Source organism: Impatiens glandulifera, chromosome 6 (genome assembly GCF_907164915.1).
Source record: "Impatiens glandulifera chromosome 6, dImpGla2.1, whole genome shotgun sequence".
In the NCBI taxonomy this organism is placed as follows: Eukaryota; Viridiplantae; Streptophyta; class Magnoliopsida; order Ericales; family Balsaminaceae; genus Impatiens; species Impatiens glandulifera.
In genome coordinates, this window is record NC_061867.1 from 8,934,538 (window position 1) to 8,954,694 (window position 20,157).

General features: G+C 33.7%; 1 protein-coding gene across 1 annotated transcript; it reads right to left on the reverse strand.

Moving 5' to 3' along the window:
- Positions 1–1,419: 1,419 nt before the first annotated feature.
- LOC124943093 (putative disease resistance protein RGA1) lies at positions 1,420–5,271 on the reverse strand. Its single transcript, XM_047483652.1, has 3 exons — positions 1,743–5,271; positions 1,596–1,653; positions 1,420–1,477 (listed from the first exon to the last, which is right to left on the reverse strand). Exons 1-3 carry the CDS (start codon positions 5,269–5,271, stop codon positions 1,420–1,422), a joined length of 3,645 nt encoding a protein of 1,214 aa, XP_047339608.1.
- Positions 5,272–20,157: the final 14,886 nt, after the last annotated feature.

A 20,157-nucleotide genomic window follows, 5' to 3' on the forward strand; every position in this document is an offset into this window, starting at 1 on the left:
GAGCGTCAATTCCTTGACCTCCTTCTCTTCCACATGAAAATTAAGAAACCCCATGGATTTTAAAAATTGCTCCCAAATCACGGATGTAAAGAGATATTTTTCAAAAAGATTAAAAAAAAAGTCCCACCAAGACTTGAGCTCGGAATTTATTAGATTTAGAGTCTAATGTCCTTACCAATAGACCAGATGTGTAGGTAACATTAAATTTGCCTAATTCTTTGTTAAGTTTTTTTACATTTAAGGTGTATATAAATTTGATTTTGAAGTTAACCTGATGATGTATAATTTGAAACACCTTTTCTGTCATTTTCAGATGAGATCACATCTAAAAATTTAGAAACTTAACTTAAGTCTCATTTTCAAAATTCAAGGATAGTTCTTAATGTTTCTATATGATCAATGCTTAAGACTTATAGTGGGTTAAACAACACAAAACAAGATTTGAGGGTTTTAGTCTGAATTCTGAATTTGTGTTGTTACTGGAGGGAGGTGGATTGCTGCCATGAAAGCAATTTAGGAAATGTTTGCCTTTGGGTACATATATAGTTTACTATTGCATACTAAAAACATGTGTAATTTTGAATTAGAATGAATTGGCTAGCAATGACATCTCACTTTAGAGTTTCAAAATCTATAACTCATCTTAGATTTTACATTAAAATATATCTTATGTCTTCTCCATACTTTTTCTTTTCATTGCGATTTCTATCATTATTAAGACTGACAGATATGGATTTTTCAGAAATTTGAAATTGTTCTTGAATATAATGGTGTTTCCTGCACAAATAAAACGAACAATTAGGTTATATTTGAATGTATTTATGATATTGAAAATAGAAAAGTGCAAGAATTGAAGACTATATATGATAACAGAATTTTCAGAAAGGCAAACCCAACACTTAATATATGTTTTAGGATCTTGATCGAAACATTTTATATTATCATTTTTCAAATCATTAAATAAAATACCACAATATATCCTCTATCCATTACCCAAATAATTTACCTTTTTTCATCAAAAGAAGATTTTCAAAAAAGGAAACCTATATAAAACAGCTCCAAGAGAGAGTCATTGTCTAGACATTAAGAGTTATTAAGAAAGTTATCATCTTGAAGTGACAAGAGGAGGATTATCTTAATGTAGATTCATTGAGGTTCTCCCAAATCATTTAAGATCTAACAGTATAAACAATGTTGTTTACAGATCTGAAAACTATAAATTTTAGATGTTCTAAGAGATTCATGACTATCAAACATAAATCAAGAGTCTCAATAACAGCTCACCAAACTGTACACATTTTCTGATCAACAAAGATCTAATTATATATATCATCAAATCAAATATGTAAACAAAATTAAAAGTGCAAAGAAAATTAGATCAAATCATTTCATAAAATATTTGGCTTTAATCTGTCACGATTATTCATAGTTTGGCGCATCAACAATAACTTCCCCACTTTCTACCAGCAGAAGATTCCTGATGCAAAAGATTATATAACATATGTTATACTGTGAATATGACCATTATATAATGGAATAGAAAGTGGAAAGCAGATGGTGTAAAAAAAAAATCATAGAAACAGAGCTCTACATACCAAATTTGGTTACATGGCCAGTATGCTCTGCTCTTCGTGTTTGTTGAGTCTTCTACTCCTTTAGGTTATCACTGTATGTTAAGAAGTTACAAGTCAATAAATAATTAATAATAGATGCAATTAATGGATGAATATTTGTATGCGTACCTTCTAATTTGATATCTACATCAAAATTCTCAGGATCAAGTCTGTTTTGAAGGGAACGCAGGAGTGCCTTAACATCGTCCGCTTCTTCTGAAGACACCAACTTAGGACAACGCCTGATATACAAACTCTGTAGTGAATTATTAATATTGAGGTTTCCAAATTCCTCAACTGATATCATCAACTCCGGGCAATTACGAATATCCAATCCCGTGAGAGAGTTCATAAAGTCTTTGTTCTGGCAGTCACCAATCTTTGTATTACTAATCAATTCTGTGAGAGAGTTCATCAAGCCTTCGTTCTGGCAGCAACAAATCTTTGTATTAGTAATCAATTCCGTGAGAGAGCTGATGAGACCTCTTGTTCCCCTGTTCATAAATGTCTCTTGCATTATCATTCCCTCATCAAACAAACGCCTTAACTTGGGGCATCTCTCAATAGACAGGGATTGAAGAGATTGGAAAGTTGGACGTACTCCTCCAAATAAAACACTTCTTTCACCCAATTCAATAAGAGTGAGAAGAATGAGAGCACTCAGATTCGAGATGCTATATAACAACTCATCCGAACATTCACCATGAATATAAACATCTTTGAGTGATTTGAGATGCGGTGGCAAGGCCCCTAGCTTTGGGCATTTAAATATACGCAGACGGGATAGATTAGGGAATGCTCCGGCACTAGGAATAGTAGGAGACACCAATTCCCTCAAATTCTTCATGCCACCAATCTTGAGTTCCTCTAACAAAGGGAATAACACTACTTCAATTCTGATGTTGTTGACGGTGAATATGTGCTCTACATCATTATTCAATTCATTAAGATTCAGATGAGTGAGAGTACCATTAAGATTCAAGATGCTATATAACAATTCATTCGAACATTCACCAATGACAGTTACATCTTTGAGTGATTTGAGATGCAGTGGCAAGGCCCCTAGCTTTGGGCAATACCATATCGCCAGCTTGGTTAGATTAGGGAATGCTCCAGTACAGCTAGGTGACACCAATTCCCTCAATTTCTTCATACCAACAACAACAAGTTCCTCTAACAAAGGGAATAGTACTATCATTTCATTGTCATCGCTACTAATAGCAATAATATTCACATTGTCTAGGCCCTTAAGCTCAAGGCGTGTTAGGGAAGGACATGACTTTCCCGCCCATTTAGGGAGATTCACACCTTTGTAACCACTCAATTTCAATTTCTTCAGCCTTGCAGTTGAAACCTCTAGAGCTTCACCAATTTTCTCATCTCTAATTCTCGTGCTCTCATAATCATCATCTTCATAGATAGTTCTCCATTCCAACTCCAATTCATTGATACTCATCATTTTAGCCATACTTACTTCTCTTGCCTTAGATGCATCTGTAACACTTCCAAGATTCTTAATTTTCAAAGATCCACCGATATCCAAATCTTTTAATTCATCTAGTTGGCAGTATTTCTCCTTGTTGCTTATCACAAACAAGCTTAACGTCTTCAGATGTTTCAATTGCCCCATCCCTTTAGGCATATATTTTAATTCATTACAATTCTCCAAATAAAGATGTCGCAGACTAATAAGGTCTTTCGTATTTCTGGGCAAACTTTCAAGCTTAAAACACTCATTGAGTTTCAAAGTTTGTAATTTCAAGAGATCACAAATACTATCAGGTAATGTTGTTATCTGACTATTACCGGAAATGTCTAAGTATCTAAGATGTTTTAGACATCCCACGTAACGCAAATCTAGATACTTTTTCGATTCATTCATGTAGTTGATTATCACATTGAAGTATTCATTGTCTGACACATCGCAGCTTAGTTCAAGGACACGTAAAGCCGGAAGTTCCTTCAAGACACTCAAAAAAATCTGCTTTCCATCAGCATCAGTGCCATTGAGCATGAGTGATCTCAACCCTCCAATTTTCTTAAGAGAACCAACTGATTTTTTGACAAATTCATCAACCATTACCGTTACATGACGAATTTCTCGTTTTAAACCATCACTTGAGCTATTAGCATCCAACGTATAACATTCATCTTTCATAACAGATTGGGCAAGATCGTGCATAATACCTTGCATCTTACATATTTCATAAAGTCCAGAACAATCTAATATCTCGTCTTGAAAAAAGGATCTCCAACGCAACTCGTTCCAAATTGTATTCCCAATATCTTCAACTACATGGTTTTTAACCATAGGAATTAAATCATGGGCCATCCACAATTGGATTAATCTCTCCTTTTCAATTTCAGTATCCTTAGGAAATATAGAACAAAACACAAGGCATCTTCTCAAATGATAAGGGAGTTCATAATAACTCAACCTTAGAATATGCAAGAGATCATGTTCATCATTTTGAGATTTCTTCCATATCTCATTATCTCTTATTTTACACCATTCATATATATCATTTTTGAAGGCCAATTGACTTCCTAATGTCTTGGCAACTAAGGGAACACCCTTACACTTTTTAGCTATTTCTTTTCCAATATCAACAAAGCTAGAAAATTTTGGTATTCCAAACATAAATGCGCGCTCTTCTAAGAGTAGCCAACAATCGTCGTTAGAAAGTAATGATAACTGAAAATGTTGAATCGTTTCCATAAATGTTGCCACATTTTTTTTCCTTGTCGTGGTGAGGACGAACGCACCATTTGATCCACAATCCAATATAGATCTCAACTTATCCCATGCCTCAACGTTTTCATTCCAAACATCATCCAATACAATCAAAAATCTTTTCCTGCTCAATTTTTCTCTAACTTTTTTCTGCAATTCTTTTGTGCGTGCTTCCACCTTTTCTCCTATGATAGATTTCATCACCAATTTAATATCAAATTCATCTGAAACACAAACCCAGATTTTGGTTGCAAAATGCATAGAAATCTCCTCGTCGTTGAAGACCGTCTGGGCAAGTGTTGTTTTACCAAGACCCCCCTTTCCAACAATTGGCAGAACAGATAACTTTTTGGAACTAGATGTATTGACCAGAATATCAATAATCTGTTTCTTCTCCTTATCTCTCCCATAAACTTGATTACAACTAGAAGACATGGTTTCACGCCAAGGACTAGTAAACTTGTCAAATTTTGAGTCATGAATAGATTCACGCAAATGTAACTTTTGGCCTTCTGAAAAACTTTGGTCAAGCTTCTTTTGAACATCCTTAATTTTGTGACCAAGTTTTCGACGTGTCATAGGAATGCTAAAAGGACGGGTTATTGAGTTGGTTACCTGGATCAGGGTTGAAGAGGAGGCATTACGCCTGTTGACTTGAAGACGGAGATCTTCAAAGGTGCATTCATCCATGATGTCTCGAACCTCGTACGCCACATCTTTCAGTTTCCGCAGCCAATCTTCCGTTTGTTTGTGCTTCTCTTGCACGTTCTTTCTCTCTGCATCCTCAAGTACGGCACTAATCGAAGATAGCGTGCTGGATAGCTTTTGAACCTCCTCCTTAAAACTCCAAAACAACGAGAATTTATCCTTAATCAGAGGTGCCAAGTTTGAAAGCAAACCTCTGATTAGAGCTGCATCAGCCATGGTGATTTCTCTCTGGATGATCAATCAGATGAATAAACTTCTCACAAATGTTATCTTGTGTCTACTGAATTATAATGATACATGTCATTTAGAAAATATAAAAGTAGAATAAAATAGTAAAAGAAAACAATGGTGATCGGAGTCTTTTGAGGTAATGGGAGGGTAATGGGTTGGGCAGAAAGCAGAATGATGATTAAAATGCTCCAACAAAAACCTAGCTACTTATTATTTTATATTTGATGTCTTATTTTCATATACAAGTTTTGACATTTCAAACTTATATGTAATGATTATCTAATTAAAAAGTGGCATCTAATATAAATTAGGACCCCTACAAAACATAAATTGAAATTAATCACATACAAAATTGGATCACACTTTCCTTTCGGTGTGTACCATACAATAATGCACACTTTTCTTTTGAAATTTCTGAAAATGAATGATTGACAACTTTAAGATAATAAAGTTACTTTAATATTAGTATTCAAGTTATAATCTATTCTCACATTAAGAATTAAGTATAAGTTAATATTGATTTATAATTTTATTTCATACCAAATCTCAACAACTTATAACGAAAAAAAACAAAGTCTCAATTTCATTATAATAAAAAGAAATAACCAAGTCACAATTTCGTTTATTCATTTAAATAACTAATAAATTTTTATATTCCAATTCTGTTGGATATTAAATGATCTTCACATATAGAAAATGTTTAAATTAACTTAAAAAATATATATACACTGTATTGTAAACTAGTCAAATACTCATTTTACCTTTTTTTCTTTTTTATATTAGAAATTTATGAGGCATCTCTTTGTTCACCTTTCAAATTTTATTAGGTATACATGCACATCAATGAGATCAATTTTTTCAATAATATTAGTTTTTACAATACATTTATGTTTAGCTCAATTTGTAGATTAAACTTTTGTAATTGTCTCAAATAACTTACTTTCACAAAAGAAAATATTTCACAATCATATATTAAATTCATCTTTTATTAATTGTTTTATTTTTTACCTTGATAGTATCTAACCAAATAAGAAATTATAGCTTACATAACAACAAATGAATATAAGTGACTGGTAACAAACAAATAACTACAAATGTTACAATACATTTGTAATTGATGTTACAACATTTTTTAGTGTCTTACAACGTCATGCTACTAATATGTAGTGAATTGTGGGCATCAAATTACAATGGATTTTAGGGACCAAATTTGCCATTAGTGTGATTAGTCATTTCAAAACCAGTTTTGGCGATTCAAATAGAACTAGGTGTAAAACTATTTCGAACCAATTAAATTATGGGCATAGGTTTTTGTGCTCTAACAAGAGTTTTCTCTCATCATCTTTCATTTTTACTTTACTCTACTCTCTTATTCTTATGTAGACAAATATTAATCTAATCTAAGGTTTTCTAATTCACAATTAAGTTTTAAGGGCGTAACTGTATATATAAAAACAAAGTTTAGGAATGCATAGTAAAAAAAATACTTAAATATAATTTTCCCTCCATTCAATGTAAAACACTCTTTTGTAGAAAAATTAAATTGCATTGTACAACATGTTTGAAATCTGAGACAAATATTAGTCTAATCAAACTACTCTAACCCACAATAAGACTTGAAGGGTCTAACTTATAAATACAAAAACAAAATTTAGGAACTTATATAACAAAAAAATACTTATTTCAAATAGTTTTCTCTCAATTCAATGCAACGACATGTGGTGTGGACTAAAAAAATAACAACTCTTTATAGAAAAATTAAATTGCAATATATAAAGTGTTTGTCCGAGATAAATATTAGTCTAAATCAATGTTCTCTAATTCTCAATAAGTTTTAAAGATCTAACTAAATATAAAAACAAAGTTTAGGGGCTTGGATTACAAAAAATTCTTAATGGTATTTTTCCCTCAATTTAATGTGTAGACCAAAAAATGGACAACAATCTTAAAAAAAAAAAAAAAATTGAAAAGTATAAAAGTTTGATAAATTCGTCCTTCCTTGTGTGCAATGATATACATTGCTAAAAAGTGGATAGTCATCTCTTTATATTTTCTGATGAGTGATATAAATGATCCAATATAAGTTTTTTCATTGCAAAAAATCTATGACTGTGGAGACTAAGTCTCGTTGTGTTGAAAGACTATCTTCACATCAAGTTGTGTTTTCAACATCTTCTATTTCTATTTGTTGTTTTTTGGTGGTAGAATTAAACTATAGGTCCTCTATCCATATTTCGATAATCTTTTTTTTTCATTTACATTATTATTGTGAAATATTCTCTGTAGGAAAAGTTATTATTTCTATTTTTTCATACGGGATATCTTTCATTTGTATCAATTATGGATCCAAAACTAAACGAACATCTACAATTTCTAGCTAGTTTTTTTTGTTCCCTTTTACATCTATATTAGCACCAATTTCCTCTATTATCCTCTTTAAAGTTGAACTCTTTTTCATCTGCGTCACTCATTTTTATAAATTAAAAAGAAAAAGAAATATTTTTTTAAGCCAATGCAAACAACAAAACCCAAGTGTATTATAAAAAAATTAAATTTTAAAATACTAAGTTTCTTTTCTGAGTAAAGAAATACTTGTTACAATAAGAATCTCTTATTATTTTCCTATGAAAAGGAATATCCCAACATTAAAGAAAAATAATTAGGAGTTTATCACTAAAGAGACGATCCAAATCTCGGTTAATTCCTTAATGCACATGGTACCCCTTTCAACTTCTTCATCGTACCTTCGTCTCCATTTAGTGGATTCATCCATTGCTTCTATATATATATTAACACGATCAAACTGTATCCTATAAAAAATAATTCGTCCATTAATATAAAATAACACCAGTTTCCTCGAAGTAATAAACTATAGTCCTCTTAAAAGAAAATGAAACCCGCCTCAAAAGTTCAACTTCATGGGAAGAAGTTGTGATATCAACCTCCCAATGACTATGATAAAAATGAAATAACCTATGATCCCAAATAGCACTAATCTTAGACAACTAAAAATAAAGTGTTTAAGTTACCTCTACATGACATGACAACTCAAAAAAAATATGAAAAATATGCAAATAGTCAATGGCCAAAAACATATATTGCTCATTGCATGTCATGGTGTGATGAATAACTTGCAATCGATGCTCACATGTACAAACGTAAAAAGACATGAAATATATTATATTGCACTTGTTACCACGATGAACATACTTGTTCATATCATGGTGTGATGAATAACTTGCAGTTGAATCTCGCATAAAATATATAATCAATATTGCACTTGTTAATTGTTAGTATTAGATATATTAGATATATTTGGTTCGTTCTCATGTACGACACCAGCAGAGGATATCGAGTTAATAGCGTTAATTATCGCTTGTGCTTTAGAGATGTCATAGAAATACTTAGTATTTTATCACCTTCCCGCAACTAAATCTCTATATTGCGTTGTCTTGCCCCAAATTTCCTCCTCTTTACATAGTTCAAGCAGCTCACTCACTAGATGAATATGTATTCCGTAATATATAGATCACGAACTTCTTCCGCACCATTAATTGATAAAATTTCACGACTTAAAGCATCAACCTTGGAGCAAAAAAATGCATGATCCCCACAAACCAACTTTTTAGCAACTTTTGTAGATTTTTGTAAGCTTAATAAATAGTCAAGAGGATGGGAGCCAAACACGACCTCACTCGCCCACCATCCTTCCACCTTCGAGATAAAATCATCTCTAGTCAACCACTTGTTCTCGAATTTGAAAGGCCAACTAGTTGGATCCACTTCCCTTGCTCAATAAAGATAGGACGATGATCAAAACAAATCCACAGTAAGACCTACTAGAATATATTAGATACACCATGAAAAATCGAGTTACTCACAAGAAATCTATCAATACGAGATTACACACTCCCACCGTTTCCATTACCTCTTCGAAATTTGAATTTCCCTCCTTCCAAAGACAAATCAACGAGCTCTAGATTTTCGATTGTCTCACTCACGCTTATGCCTTATGAGTCTGTGTGCCCTTTTTTATCGGTAGGAACCCTAACTTCATTCATATCCCCGCAAAAATAATAGGTAGATCCCAATTACTTGTCACCTCCAGAAGCTCATTGAAAAAATCAGACTTAAGATTAGAAAGAACAAGTCTATACACCGTAAAAAACACCCAACGAAAATTATTCCAACAGTTCCGAAACTGAATACTAACCAAAAATTGACCTATATTAACGTCAATTTTCTCTTATAAATCATCATTCCAAGTTACTAGAATCTCACTTGATGCCCCGATAGAATTAATAGTCTCCCAACCACACAATCTTTACATAAGCCAAAAATAATCCATTGATCCGTATGTTGCATCTTAGTCTCGTTGAAATAATAAATACCACAACTCAAAGTTCCAAACAAAGACTTTATCATTTTGCGCTTTGCACTATCGTTAATCCCACAAACATTCCACGCCACAATATTTCCATTCAATAAGATAAATTAATTAGAGTATTCCCTATTAGGGGTTGGGACACGTTTTCTATCAATAATATTACCATTAGACAAACCAATCTTGTTCATTTCATTTTGAAGATAACAATATGGAAGTGGGAGAACCTCACAAATCTCCGGCCAAACCTCATTCTCACACGTCAAAACTTCTTGCATCGGGGATCTATTCTCATTCAAAATGATATTATGAGTCGAGAACTTTGCACAAACCTCCTTCTCGGCATTATACTCAGAATTAGACTCAACAAATTCTTCCTCAAAAACCTCATAAATGATCATAGTCATCTCGTCGATGGGATAAAGGGATTTGCTTGAGGTTACATTAACCGTACTAGAAAACGGGGACCAAATATCATCCTCCACCCTTTCAACATGCTCCAAATTATCACTTAAATCTAAGATTGGATGTGAGACCGAGGGCACACTAACATGGTATAAGACCAAATATAAATCATTTATTATAGGGGAACCAATGTGAGAAACATGGTTAATAGTCTCGGGCACGGTAAAAGAGGAGAAAATGCTCGATATTCGCCATAACTATGTGCATCTCAAATAAATACTACATAACATTGACATGACCCTTATTTGAGATGGGATACACATGAGAATGATGAGTCAAGTATAGCGATGGAATGACCTCGGACCCAAACTCATGACCCACCTCTTCGCCCAAACACACTATGTCATTCGCGACATATAAGGCATCAAGACTCAAAACCCGTTTATTATCCTCCTCAACTGCTAACCATTAAACATTATCCAGCCCATCCAAACGAATCTGATCCACATAGAAAAGATTCACCACTAATTCTTAACACATGCTTCTAATGTCGTCGGATTCGTAGGATGAGATGCCGATAAAGGTTCAACATTGATATCATTGTTATGACTAGAACAAGAACTAATATTTGTCGTTATTAAAATCTCAGTAGAATGTTCTGACTAAACCATAACCTTACAATCATGTGTTCCGTTATCCACCAGAAGGACTTCTAGATATCTGATGTTCGGCTCAAGAGGGGCCACAAGAATTCAGACCCATCCTTCATCGTTCCCGCTTTGATAACTCTCATCACACTTAATAAACCCACCAAGATCATTCCCTGCTTTACAAAGAAGATTAGAGTTCCATAATAATGTAGACATTCCAAACAAACGAATCCAGATACCATTCTGAGTTAAACTTGGTTCAGACCACCTAGTGGAATTCTCTATTTCATACGTTTCTCTATTTACATCCACAACATTAGAAATGACACTCTTAACTTTCAATTTCTCAGTGGCGATTTATCGATCATTAATAAGTCGACGAACACCATCCTCCACCAATAAAATTAAACAATTTGCAATCGACATTATAAATAATGTTTTGAACTCACACCATAAAGTAAAGTACCTTCTATGTGAATTATAGCTCGATCAAAATTCTCCATTATTAGGACCGGAACCAAGTCGCTCCTTCTTCCATGATGATGATCGAAGAGATTTACGGATCAACTTCAAGTGATTCTCATTCACTTCGATCTATCTCCTTTTTTCCAACTTACATTATGAAATTACTACAACTCTAGGACGATCTAGTAAAGTTTGAAATTTAAAATACTTACCACTGACCACTAACTTTTCTGTCCAGTCCAACCACACAATGTGCCTTCCTAAGCCAGCCTGCACAGCATATGATGGTGCATTATCGATGCAAGACTCCGATCGTGTGCAGTTATCTGTGTTGGTGCGAACCGACATCTTTTCCACCTAGTAGTTTTGGATTGGTTGGGTTGGACGGCCCACCAAGTATTGACTCATTCTACTCTCGTTAATAATATTTCTAGTTTTTGATTGTCGCGTATTCACTCCAAAACTAGACCCGATAGGTGCCCTAAGAGGTAGATGAGACATATGTCTAAAGACCAACGGTTTACGAGACCCTTCAACTCCTCCTAGTCCTTTAGAGAATTTATTCTTCTTTTGGTCGTCTAAGTGAACCTGATGTCGACTGTCCACTAGACGGACAACACGTCCTCTTTTACCAATCAAATACCATTCATCCTCCTAAGTAGGACTATCGATGTGGACTTGTTGGAGAAATCGAATAATAGCACCTGTTTAGCAATTCAGAAATAAACAAGCTACAACAAGGCCTAACAATTCTTTTTCCCTTTTGTGTAATCAAATAGGCAGCCAAAACAATTGAGCATCAAACAATCAAAAACAGAGAGCAGGACACCAAGATTTTACGTGGAAAACCCAAATTAGGTAAAAACCACGAGACACTTCGGCCACTTAAATCATCCACTATATCAAATGGGTATACAATGTAGTTCAATACAAGCCTAGAGGTAATCTAACAAAAGTTATCAATTGACCTCATCCTAACTTGTCATTCACATACATTATCATCATCATTAAAGATGGCTAACCAAATGGAGAAGAGATAAAGGAAATCAGAAGAAGAACCTGCTGCTTCAATGGAGGAATTGCTGCTTCAATGGAGGAAGAACTGCTGGAAGAGAGAGAAAAAAACCAATCTAAAACTGCTGTGTTTTTTTTCCTTAATTAAATATGCCCTAATGGGCTTTATTAATTTGTTAGGCCCAGCTGCCAAATGAGCTGACCCAACAAATCTCTCCCGTCAGCGCAACTTCGCGGGCTCCAATAAACCCGCTCTCTCCCGACAATCTTCAAACTTGTCCTTAGGCAAGGATTTCGTAAACATATCGGCACTATTCTCACTTGTATGAATCTTCTCCAAGTTCAGCTCTTTTGCCTCAAACACATCACGTATCCAATGATATCTCACGTCGATGTGTTTGGATCTCGAGTGAAAAGCTGAATTCTTTGAGAGATGAATGGCACTTTGACTGTCGCAAAACAAAGTAAACTTCTCTTGCTTTTGACCCAACTCTTGTAGGAACTTCTTCATCCATAACACCTCTTTACATGCCTCAGTAGCTGCAATATACTCAGCTTCTGTAGTAGACAAAGCAACACACTTTTGTAACTTTGACTGCCACGAAACAGCACCGCCTGCAAAGGTAACCAAAAAACCTGATACAGATTTTCTTGAATCAACATCACCCGCCATATCAGAATCTGTAAAGCCTTCCAAAATAGGAGTATCACTTCCGAAGCATAAACGTGCTTTCGAAGAGCCTCGAAGATATCTGAGAATCCACTTAACAGCCAACCAATGTTCTTCTCCCGGGTTGGAGAGATACCGACTAACAACACCAACTGCGTGTGCTATGTCCGGTCTTGTACATACCATGGCATACATAAGACTACCAACTGCAGAGGCATAAGGTACATTCTTCATTTCATCTTTATCTTTCTCACTTGTAGGACATTGTTTAGAACTTAACTTGAAATGACCTGCAAGTGGAACTGAAACTGGTTTTGCATTTTTCATTGCAAACCTCTCAAGTACCTTCTCAATGTACTTCTCCTGTGATAGCCAAAGTGTTCTGTTCTTTCTGTCTCTTGTGATTTCCATGCCTAGGATCTGTTTCACTGAACCCAAATCCTTCATCGCAAAAGACTTGTTCAACTCTCTTTTGAGCTTCTCAATTTTCGCAATATCTTGCCCAACAATCAGCATATCATCAACATAGAGCAGAAGAATAACATAATCATCAACACCGTATCTCTTGATGAAAACACAATGATCAGAAGTAGTCTTACTGTACCCATTTGCTTCCATGAAGGAGTCAAATTTCCTGTACCATTGTCTAGGCGCTTGCTTTAGCCCATACAAGCTTTTCCTCAACCTGCAGACAAAGTCTTCTTTACCTTTAACTTTGAAACCCTCAGGTTGTTCCATATAGATCTCTTCCTCCAAGTCACCATGGAGAAATGCAGTCTTCACATCCAGTTGTTCAATTTCCAAATCTTGACTAGCAGCCAATGATAACACAACTCTGATGGATGACCTCTTCACAACCGGTGAGAAGATCTCTTCAAAATCAATCCCCTTTTTCTGTCCAAAGCCCTTCACAACCAGTCTTGTTTTGTATCGAGGTTGTGAGCTATTCTCTTGGTGCTTCAACTTGAATACCCACTTGTTCTTCAAAGTCTTCTTTCCTTTTGGAAGTTTCACCAAGTCATAAGTTTCGTTCTCTTGCAAGGAATTTATCTCTTCTTGCATTGCCACCGACCACTTGTTCTTGTTTTCATGAGACAATGCTTCTTGATAGGTTTCTGGTTCTCCCCCGTCAGTTAACATCACATACTCATTGGGAGGATACCTACTAGAAGGTTGTCTCTGCCTACTAGATCTTCTAATATGCTGATCATCAAGTGGCTCTAGAGAACTATCATCATCTTGTTCAGCTTCCTCTGTTGGCTCAGCATCAACTAAAGGAGTCTCATCAACCTCAACTTGGGCATTCTCCACATCATTGGGCTGTGATTGTGGTGTACGAATCCTACCATTGTCAGGCAATTCATTCTCTGTAGACTTCGGCTTTTCCTTTTTCTCAAAGTCTTCAATGGTCTGATCTTCAAAGAATACCACGTCTCTACTTCTAATGAGTTTCTTGTTAACTGGATCCCAACATCGGTACCCAAATTCTCCGTGGCCATACCCAATAAAGATACATTGTCTCGTCTTACTATCAAGCTTAGCTCTCTCATCTCGAGGAACATGAACAAACACTTTACAACCAAAAACTCTCAAGTGATCATAAGAGACGTCTTTACCTCTCCAAACTCTTTCTGGAACGTCGCTATCTAAAGGAGTTGAGGGTGAAAGGTTTATCAGATCAACCGCTGTCTTCATTGCTTCTCCCCAAAAGGATTTTGGCAACTTAGCATGAGACAACATACACAAAATTCTCTCATTGATAGACCTGTTCATCCTCTCTGCAACTCCATTCTGTTGAGGTGTTTTTGGCACAGTCTTCATAAGCTTGATCCCATGACTTTTACAGTATTCCACAAATGGTACTCTGTATTCGCCACCATTGTCCGAACGAACACATTTCAACTTCTTCCCAGTTTCTCTCTCCACTTCAGCATGAAACAACTTGAAGTAATCCAATGCTTGATCCTTAGTCTTCAAGCAATAGGCCCACACCTTCCTTGAGCAATCATCGATAAAAGTGGTGTAATAATGAGCACCACCTAAAGTCAAGGAATCCATAAAACATATGTCTGTGTGAACCATATCTAGGATATTGGGCTTCCTAGATGGAGAGAAACTTTTGAAGGAAACCCTATGTTGCTTGCCAACTAAGCAATCTGTGCATGTCTTCAAATCTGTGGACTTTAAGCCCTGGAGATCGATTGTCTTGGAGAGAACTCGCATGCCATTCTGACTTAAGTGACCAAGTCTCTTATGCCAAAGCTGTGATGAACAATCATTAACTGCATTTGCTTCTCCACCATAAGACTTAGTCTCTGTCACATAAAGAGAACCAACCTTCTTTCCTTTAGCTATCACCAAAGACCCCTTAGTGAGTTTCCATTTTCCTTCACCAAAGTAACTATGATAGCCCTCATCATCAAGAATACCAGTAGAGATCAAATTCATCCGAATATCAGGAACATGTCGAACATTCTTCAAAAGTAGTTTGCACGAAGTGTTAGTATCCAAACATACATCTCCTTTTCCAACAATCTTACACGTAACATGGTTTCCCAACGTCACTGAACCAAACTGTCCACTAGTGTAAGAAGCAAATATATCACAACGATTGGTGACATGATAAGAAGCACCTGAGTCTACCACCCATTGTGTATCTTGAGAAACAAGGTTGATACTATCATTATCGTAAACAATATCGATGTCGTTACCACCCACATCTGCAACCTTACTACTTCCATCTTGTTTATTCTCCTTTTGTTCCCGCTTCAAAGATCTGCACTGATACTTCTTGTGTCCTGGCTTGCCACAATGATAACATGTAATCTCTTTTCTCGAGCTAGATGTTCCCCGTGACCTGTCTGAACTGCCACTGCGATTCTTTGGAGTTTTACTTTTACTTCTACCCCTTTTTCTCAGTCACGAACACCTGACTTGGAGTCGAGAAGCCCTGTTCTTTTCTTCTAGCCTCTTCATTCAGCACGCTCTCTTTCATCATTTTCAAAGTGAGCTTACCTTGTGGAACAGAATTGGTAATTGAAACCACAAGTGTTTCCCAACTATCAGGCAGGGAGTTAATCAAACACATAGCATGAAGCTCATCATCAAATTTCATTCCTATCGCAGTCAACTCATTTAGAATCCCCTGAAAAGCATTTAGATGCTCAGACATAGAAGACCCATCTTGATATTTCAACGAGCAAATCTTCCTAAATAGAAATGCTCTGTTTTGAGTGTTGTTCTTCTCATACAGCTCACTCAAAATAGTCCACACCTTATAAGCATTAACCTCGGTAGCCACATGCTGATACACACTATTGTCAACCCATTGCCTGATTTTACCAACTGCCTTTCTGTTCAGCTTCTTCCAATCTCCATCTGTCATAGCCTCTGGTTTGCCTTTATCACCCAAAATAGTGTCTTCATAATCATAATTACACAATAAGTCCTCCATTCGTGACTTCCAGATTGTGTAATTGGTAGCTGTGAGTTTGATCATTGTTCCATTATTGCTCAACGATTCTTCCATTTGAATTATACAAGAATCACCACCAAACGAACTCAGCTCTGATACCACTCGTTGGAGAAATCGAATAATAGCACCTGTTTAGCAATTCAGAAATAAACAAGCTACAACAAGGCCTAACAATTCTTTTTCCCTTTTGTGTAATCAAATAGGCAGCCAAAACAATTGAGCATCAAACAATCAAAAACAGAGAGCAGGACACCAAGATTTTACGTGGAAAACCCAAATTAGGTAAAAACCACGGGACACTTCGGCCACTTAAATCATCCACTATATCAAATGGGTATACAATGTAGTTCAATACAAGCCTAGAGGTAATCTAACAAAAGTTATCAATTGACCTCATCCTAACTTGTCATTCACATACATTATCATCATCATTAAAGATGGCTAACCAAATGGAGAAGAGATAAAGGAAATCAGAAGAAGAACCTGCTGCTTCAATGGAGGAATTGCTGCTTCAATGGAGGAAGAACTGCTGGAAGAGAGAGAGAAAAAAAACCAATCTAAAACTGCTGTGTGTTTTTTTTCTGTAATTAAATATGCCCTAATGGGCTTTATTAATTTGTTAGGCCCAGCTGCCAAATGAGCTGACCCAACAGGACTCCACCAAAGAATGGTGAATTAATAGCGTCACCACTGTTTATCCTAACCAATCCAAATTTTTAAGAACTATAAATTATAAAATAGGCACAATTGACCATTGACTATACAAAAAGTTTATAATCAACTCTTTCAAAAGGATGATAACTAAGGTAATGAACAAAAACAAGAATTGTAGAAGAATCACTAGTTCACATCATTTTAAGCCAAAAGGAAGAACCTTATACAAACTGTTAGAATCTGATCTTATATAGATTATACTAATAGATAATGGACTGAAAAAAAACGATTTGAATAAAAAAGTTCACATCATCACTAAGTAAAAGAAAGAATCTGAAAATAAATAGAAGAAAGAAAAAACTCATCTCCAATAATGTTGACTCTTTAGTTCTCACTTTCTCCCTCTAAAAGTTTGTTTTTATGTATGATGTAATAATTGAGTTTGATGAGAGGTTGACTAAAATTGGTAGGTGGTTTGTCGAGAGGATAAAAAAGGCATATGAAAAAGTGTGAGTCACAAGATGAGGGTCTATTGAGAGATTAAGTGGTCGTCGAGGGAATAAAATATATGTTAATATTAAGTTTAAGATTAAACTTAATTTTTACAAACTAAAATAATTTTTAAATTAGTTAGATTTGAATAATATTAATTTTATCTAAAATATTTATAGATAAATAATATTTTGTATATATTTTTATCTTGCAAATACACTGCACGGAATTCATAGTTTGGTTAATCACACTTAAAACTACATTAAAAACACTCTACAACTTAAACATCACAACTGAAAATAAAGTAAATAAACTTCTATAAGTATATATTCATACCAAAAAAATATGAAACAAGTTTTTAAATTAACCATTCAGTTTAAGTTAGTTAATTTCTATGAGTGTTTTATTTGATTATATTATAAAATATTTTAAAATTATTAATATTATCCATAGTACTATATATTACAACCAATTTATTAAGTATAATTTTTAGAAGAAAAAAAAATGTTTTATTAAGGAATGAAATAAAAGTATTATATTGTGGATAAAGAATTTTTATTTTTTTTAAATCTCATTGTTCTATAAAAGAATTTCAATCATTTAAAATTTTCATCTAATATGTTTTTGTTACGATAAGAACCTAAAAAACTAAAAATTATGTAAATTTGCACAAACATACTAACTAGCAAATAGGTCAATATTATTTTTTTTAGGTTTTCAATCAAATATGATTAGTTAGTCCAAAACTAATACTTATTAGTTTGATAATATGCATATTATTTATTAATGATATGTTCATGAAAAAAGATATTTAGCTAGATATATATATATATATATATTTATTTTATTAAAAATATATTTTAATTTTGTTTACTGTTAATTTAATATAAAAGTAATTTGAAGTGGCACTTTTTAATTATTGTGTTACTATAAAAACAAAAATACCATTCCTTCAAGCTTCATTTTCTCATCTCTCTGTCTCATTTGTAAAAAGAGTTATCACATACACATTATCATACATCAATAATGTTATACAATAAATAATACATGGTATACACACAAAGATGAGAAATATTATGATAAAAATGAATTAATCTATGATCTCTATTAACACTAATCTTAGACAACTAAGATGCTAATAGTCAATGACCGAAAACATACTTGCTCATTTCTTCGTCCTAACTTTTAACATTCCTCATTATCTCGGTTTTCTTCCCAACTACTCTCATATCACTATCATTGTTGAACATTATGCCTTCTAAACATGATTCTGAATTTAATATATTTGTAGCTTCGCTCGATAAATTATACTTTATATACCATTGTATACATACAATCAAATAACTTGTAATTAATTACTTGACTAAATTATTGAGTTTATAACAATTACTACTAAAGGAAAGGGACCAGTAAAAGTTTTTCTGAAAAAAGAAGAGATTATTTTATCTATATTGACTATAATGATAGGTTCAAAATAGAATAGTAAAATATTAGACATAAAATTGTGTTTAGAGTAAAAACGAACAATAATTTCTTATGGCCAGAAGTGTTCACACTCCTTCGGATATCACCAATTCATTATAGCCATGATATTCAATTTACGGAAGTTTTTTTTTATTCGCAAAAATTCATTTTAAACTATACTATTGCATTCCAAAATATAAAATAATAATGTAATGATAATTATTTCAATGGTATTGGTACCTTATGAAGATTTATTATGAAAATTTTGAGTTAATTAAATATATAAAAACATTTGTGGCCCTTTTTCTTTTCTCTCCATTCATGTATGTTTTTATTCATTTGCTTATTAGTTGGAACTTTAAAAATAATGAAAAATGAAAGAAGTGTAGAATATGAAATGATTTTTTTCAAGTTATAAATTACACTCTAATTACAACTACTTAAAAGAATTTGATCAAATTGAAATAAAAATATTGCATATTTTAACTTTGTTTTAAGAAGACTAGCATAACAATTTACTTGTCATAACTAATCCTCCATTAGATTATGATATTTTAAATTAAAATCATATAAATATATATTACCTTTTAATAGCTAGTCTCATTAATTAGTCCACTTTTTTAATATTGAACTATCTTCCTAATATTAATTATAATGATACATATCCTCTAAAAATAGAATAACAATAAAATAGTAAAAGAATAATAATGGTGAAGGGGTCTTTTGAAGGCAAATAAGCATTTGCTAAGAATTCTTGTTGGTAATTGGCTGGGCAGAATAATGATGAAAATGCTCCAACAAAAACCTAACTACTTATTATTTTATACTTAATTGTGTCAAATTGTCTTATTTTCATATACAAGTTTTGACATTTCAACTTATATGTGACACCCTACAAAATATTTACAATCGAATTGATCTTCTCTATTCGCACCACCCTAAATTGAACCGGAGAATTCTCAAGTTTGATTCTCAATAAAAATATTTTAACTTAAAGTGTAGATAAATGAATGTCGTATTAACTCTCTTTAAAATAAATTTTGATTTAAAAAAGTTTGACATATTTGAATCAAATTTATAGGGATTATATTCCAGATTAATGATTAATGTTTTTATTGATACACAAATCCATGTTTATAAATGAACTCTTTGTATAGTCACTATTTATAATCATATAATTAATTAAGTTGTGTCTATA

What these genes read in the sequence shown, in the direction of transcription:
- LOC124943093 (XM_047483652.1), bottom strand. Translation starts at nt 5,271, where the DNA reads ATGGCTGATGCAGCTCTAATCAGAGGTTTGCTTTCAAACTTGGCACCT. An exon ending in TGTAGATATCAAATTAGAAG is followed by an intron (nt 1,654 to 1,742) that starts GTACGCATACAA and finishes GATAACCTAAAG; the next exon opens with GAGTAGAAGACTCAACAAAC. An exon ending in TGGCCATGTAACCAAATTTG is followed by an intron (nt 1,478 to 1,595) that starts GTATGTAGAGCT and finishes CTTTTGCATCAG; the next exon opens with GAATCTTCTGCTGGTAGAAA.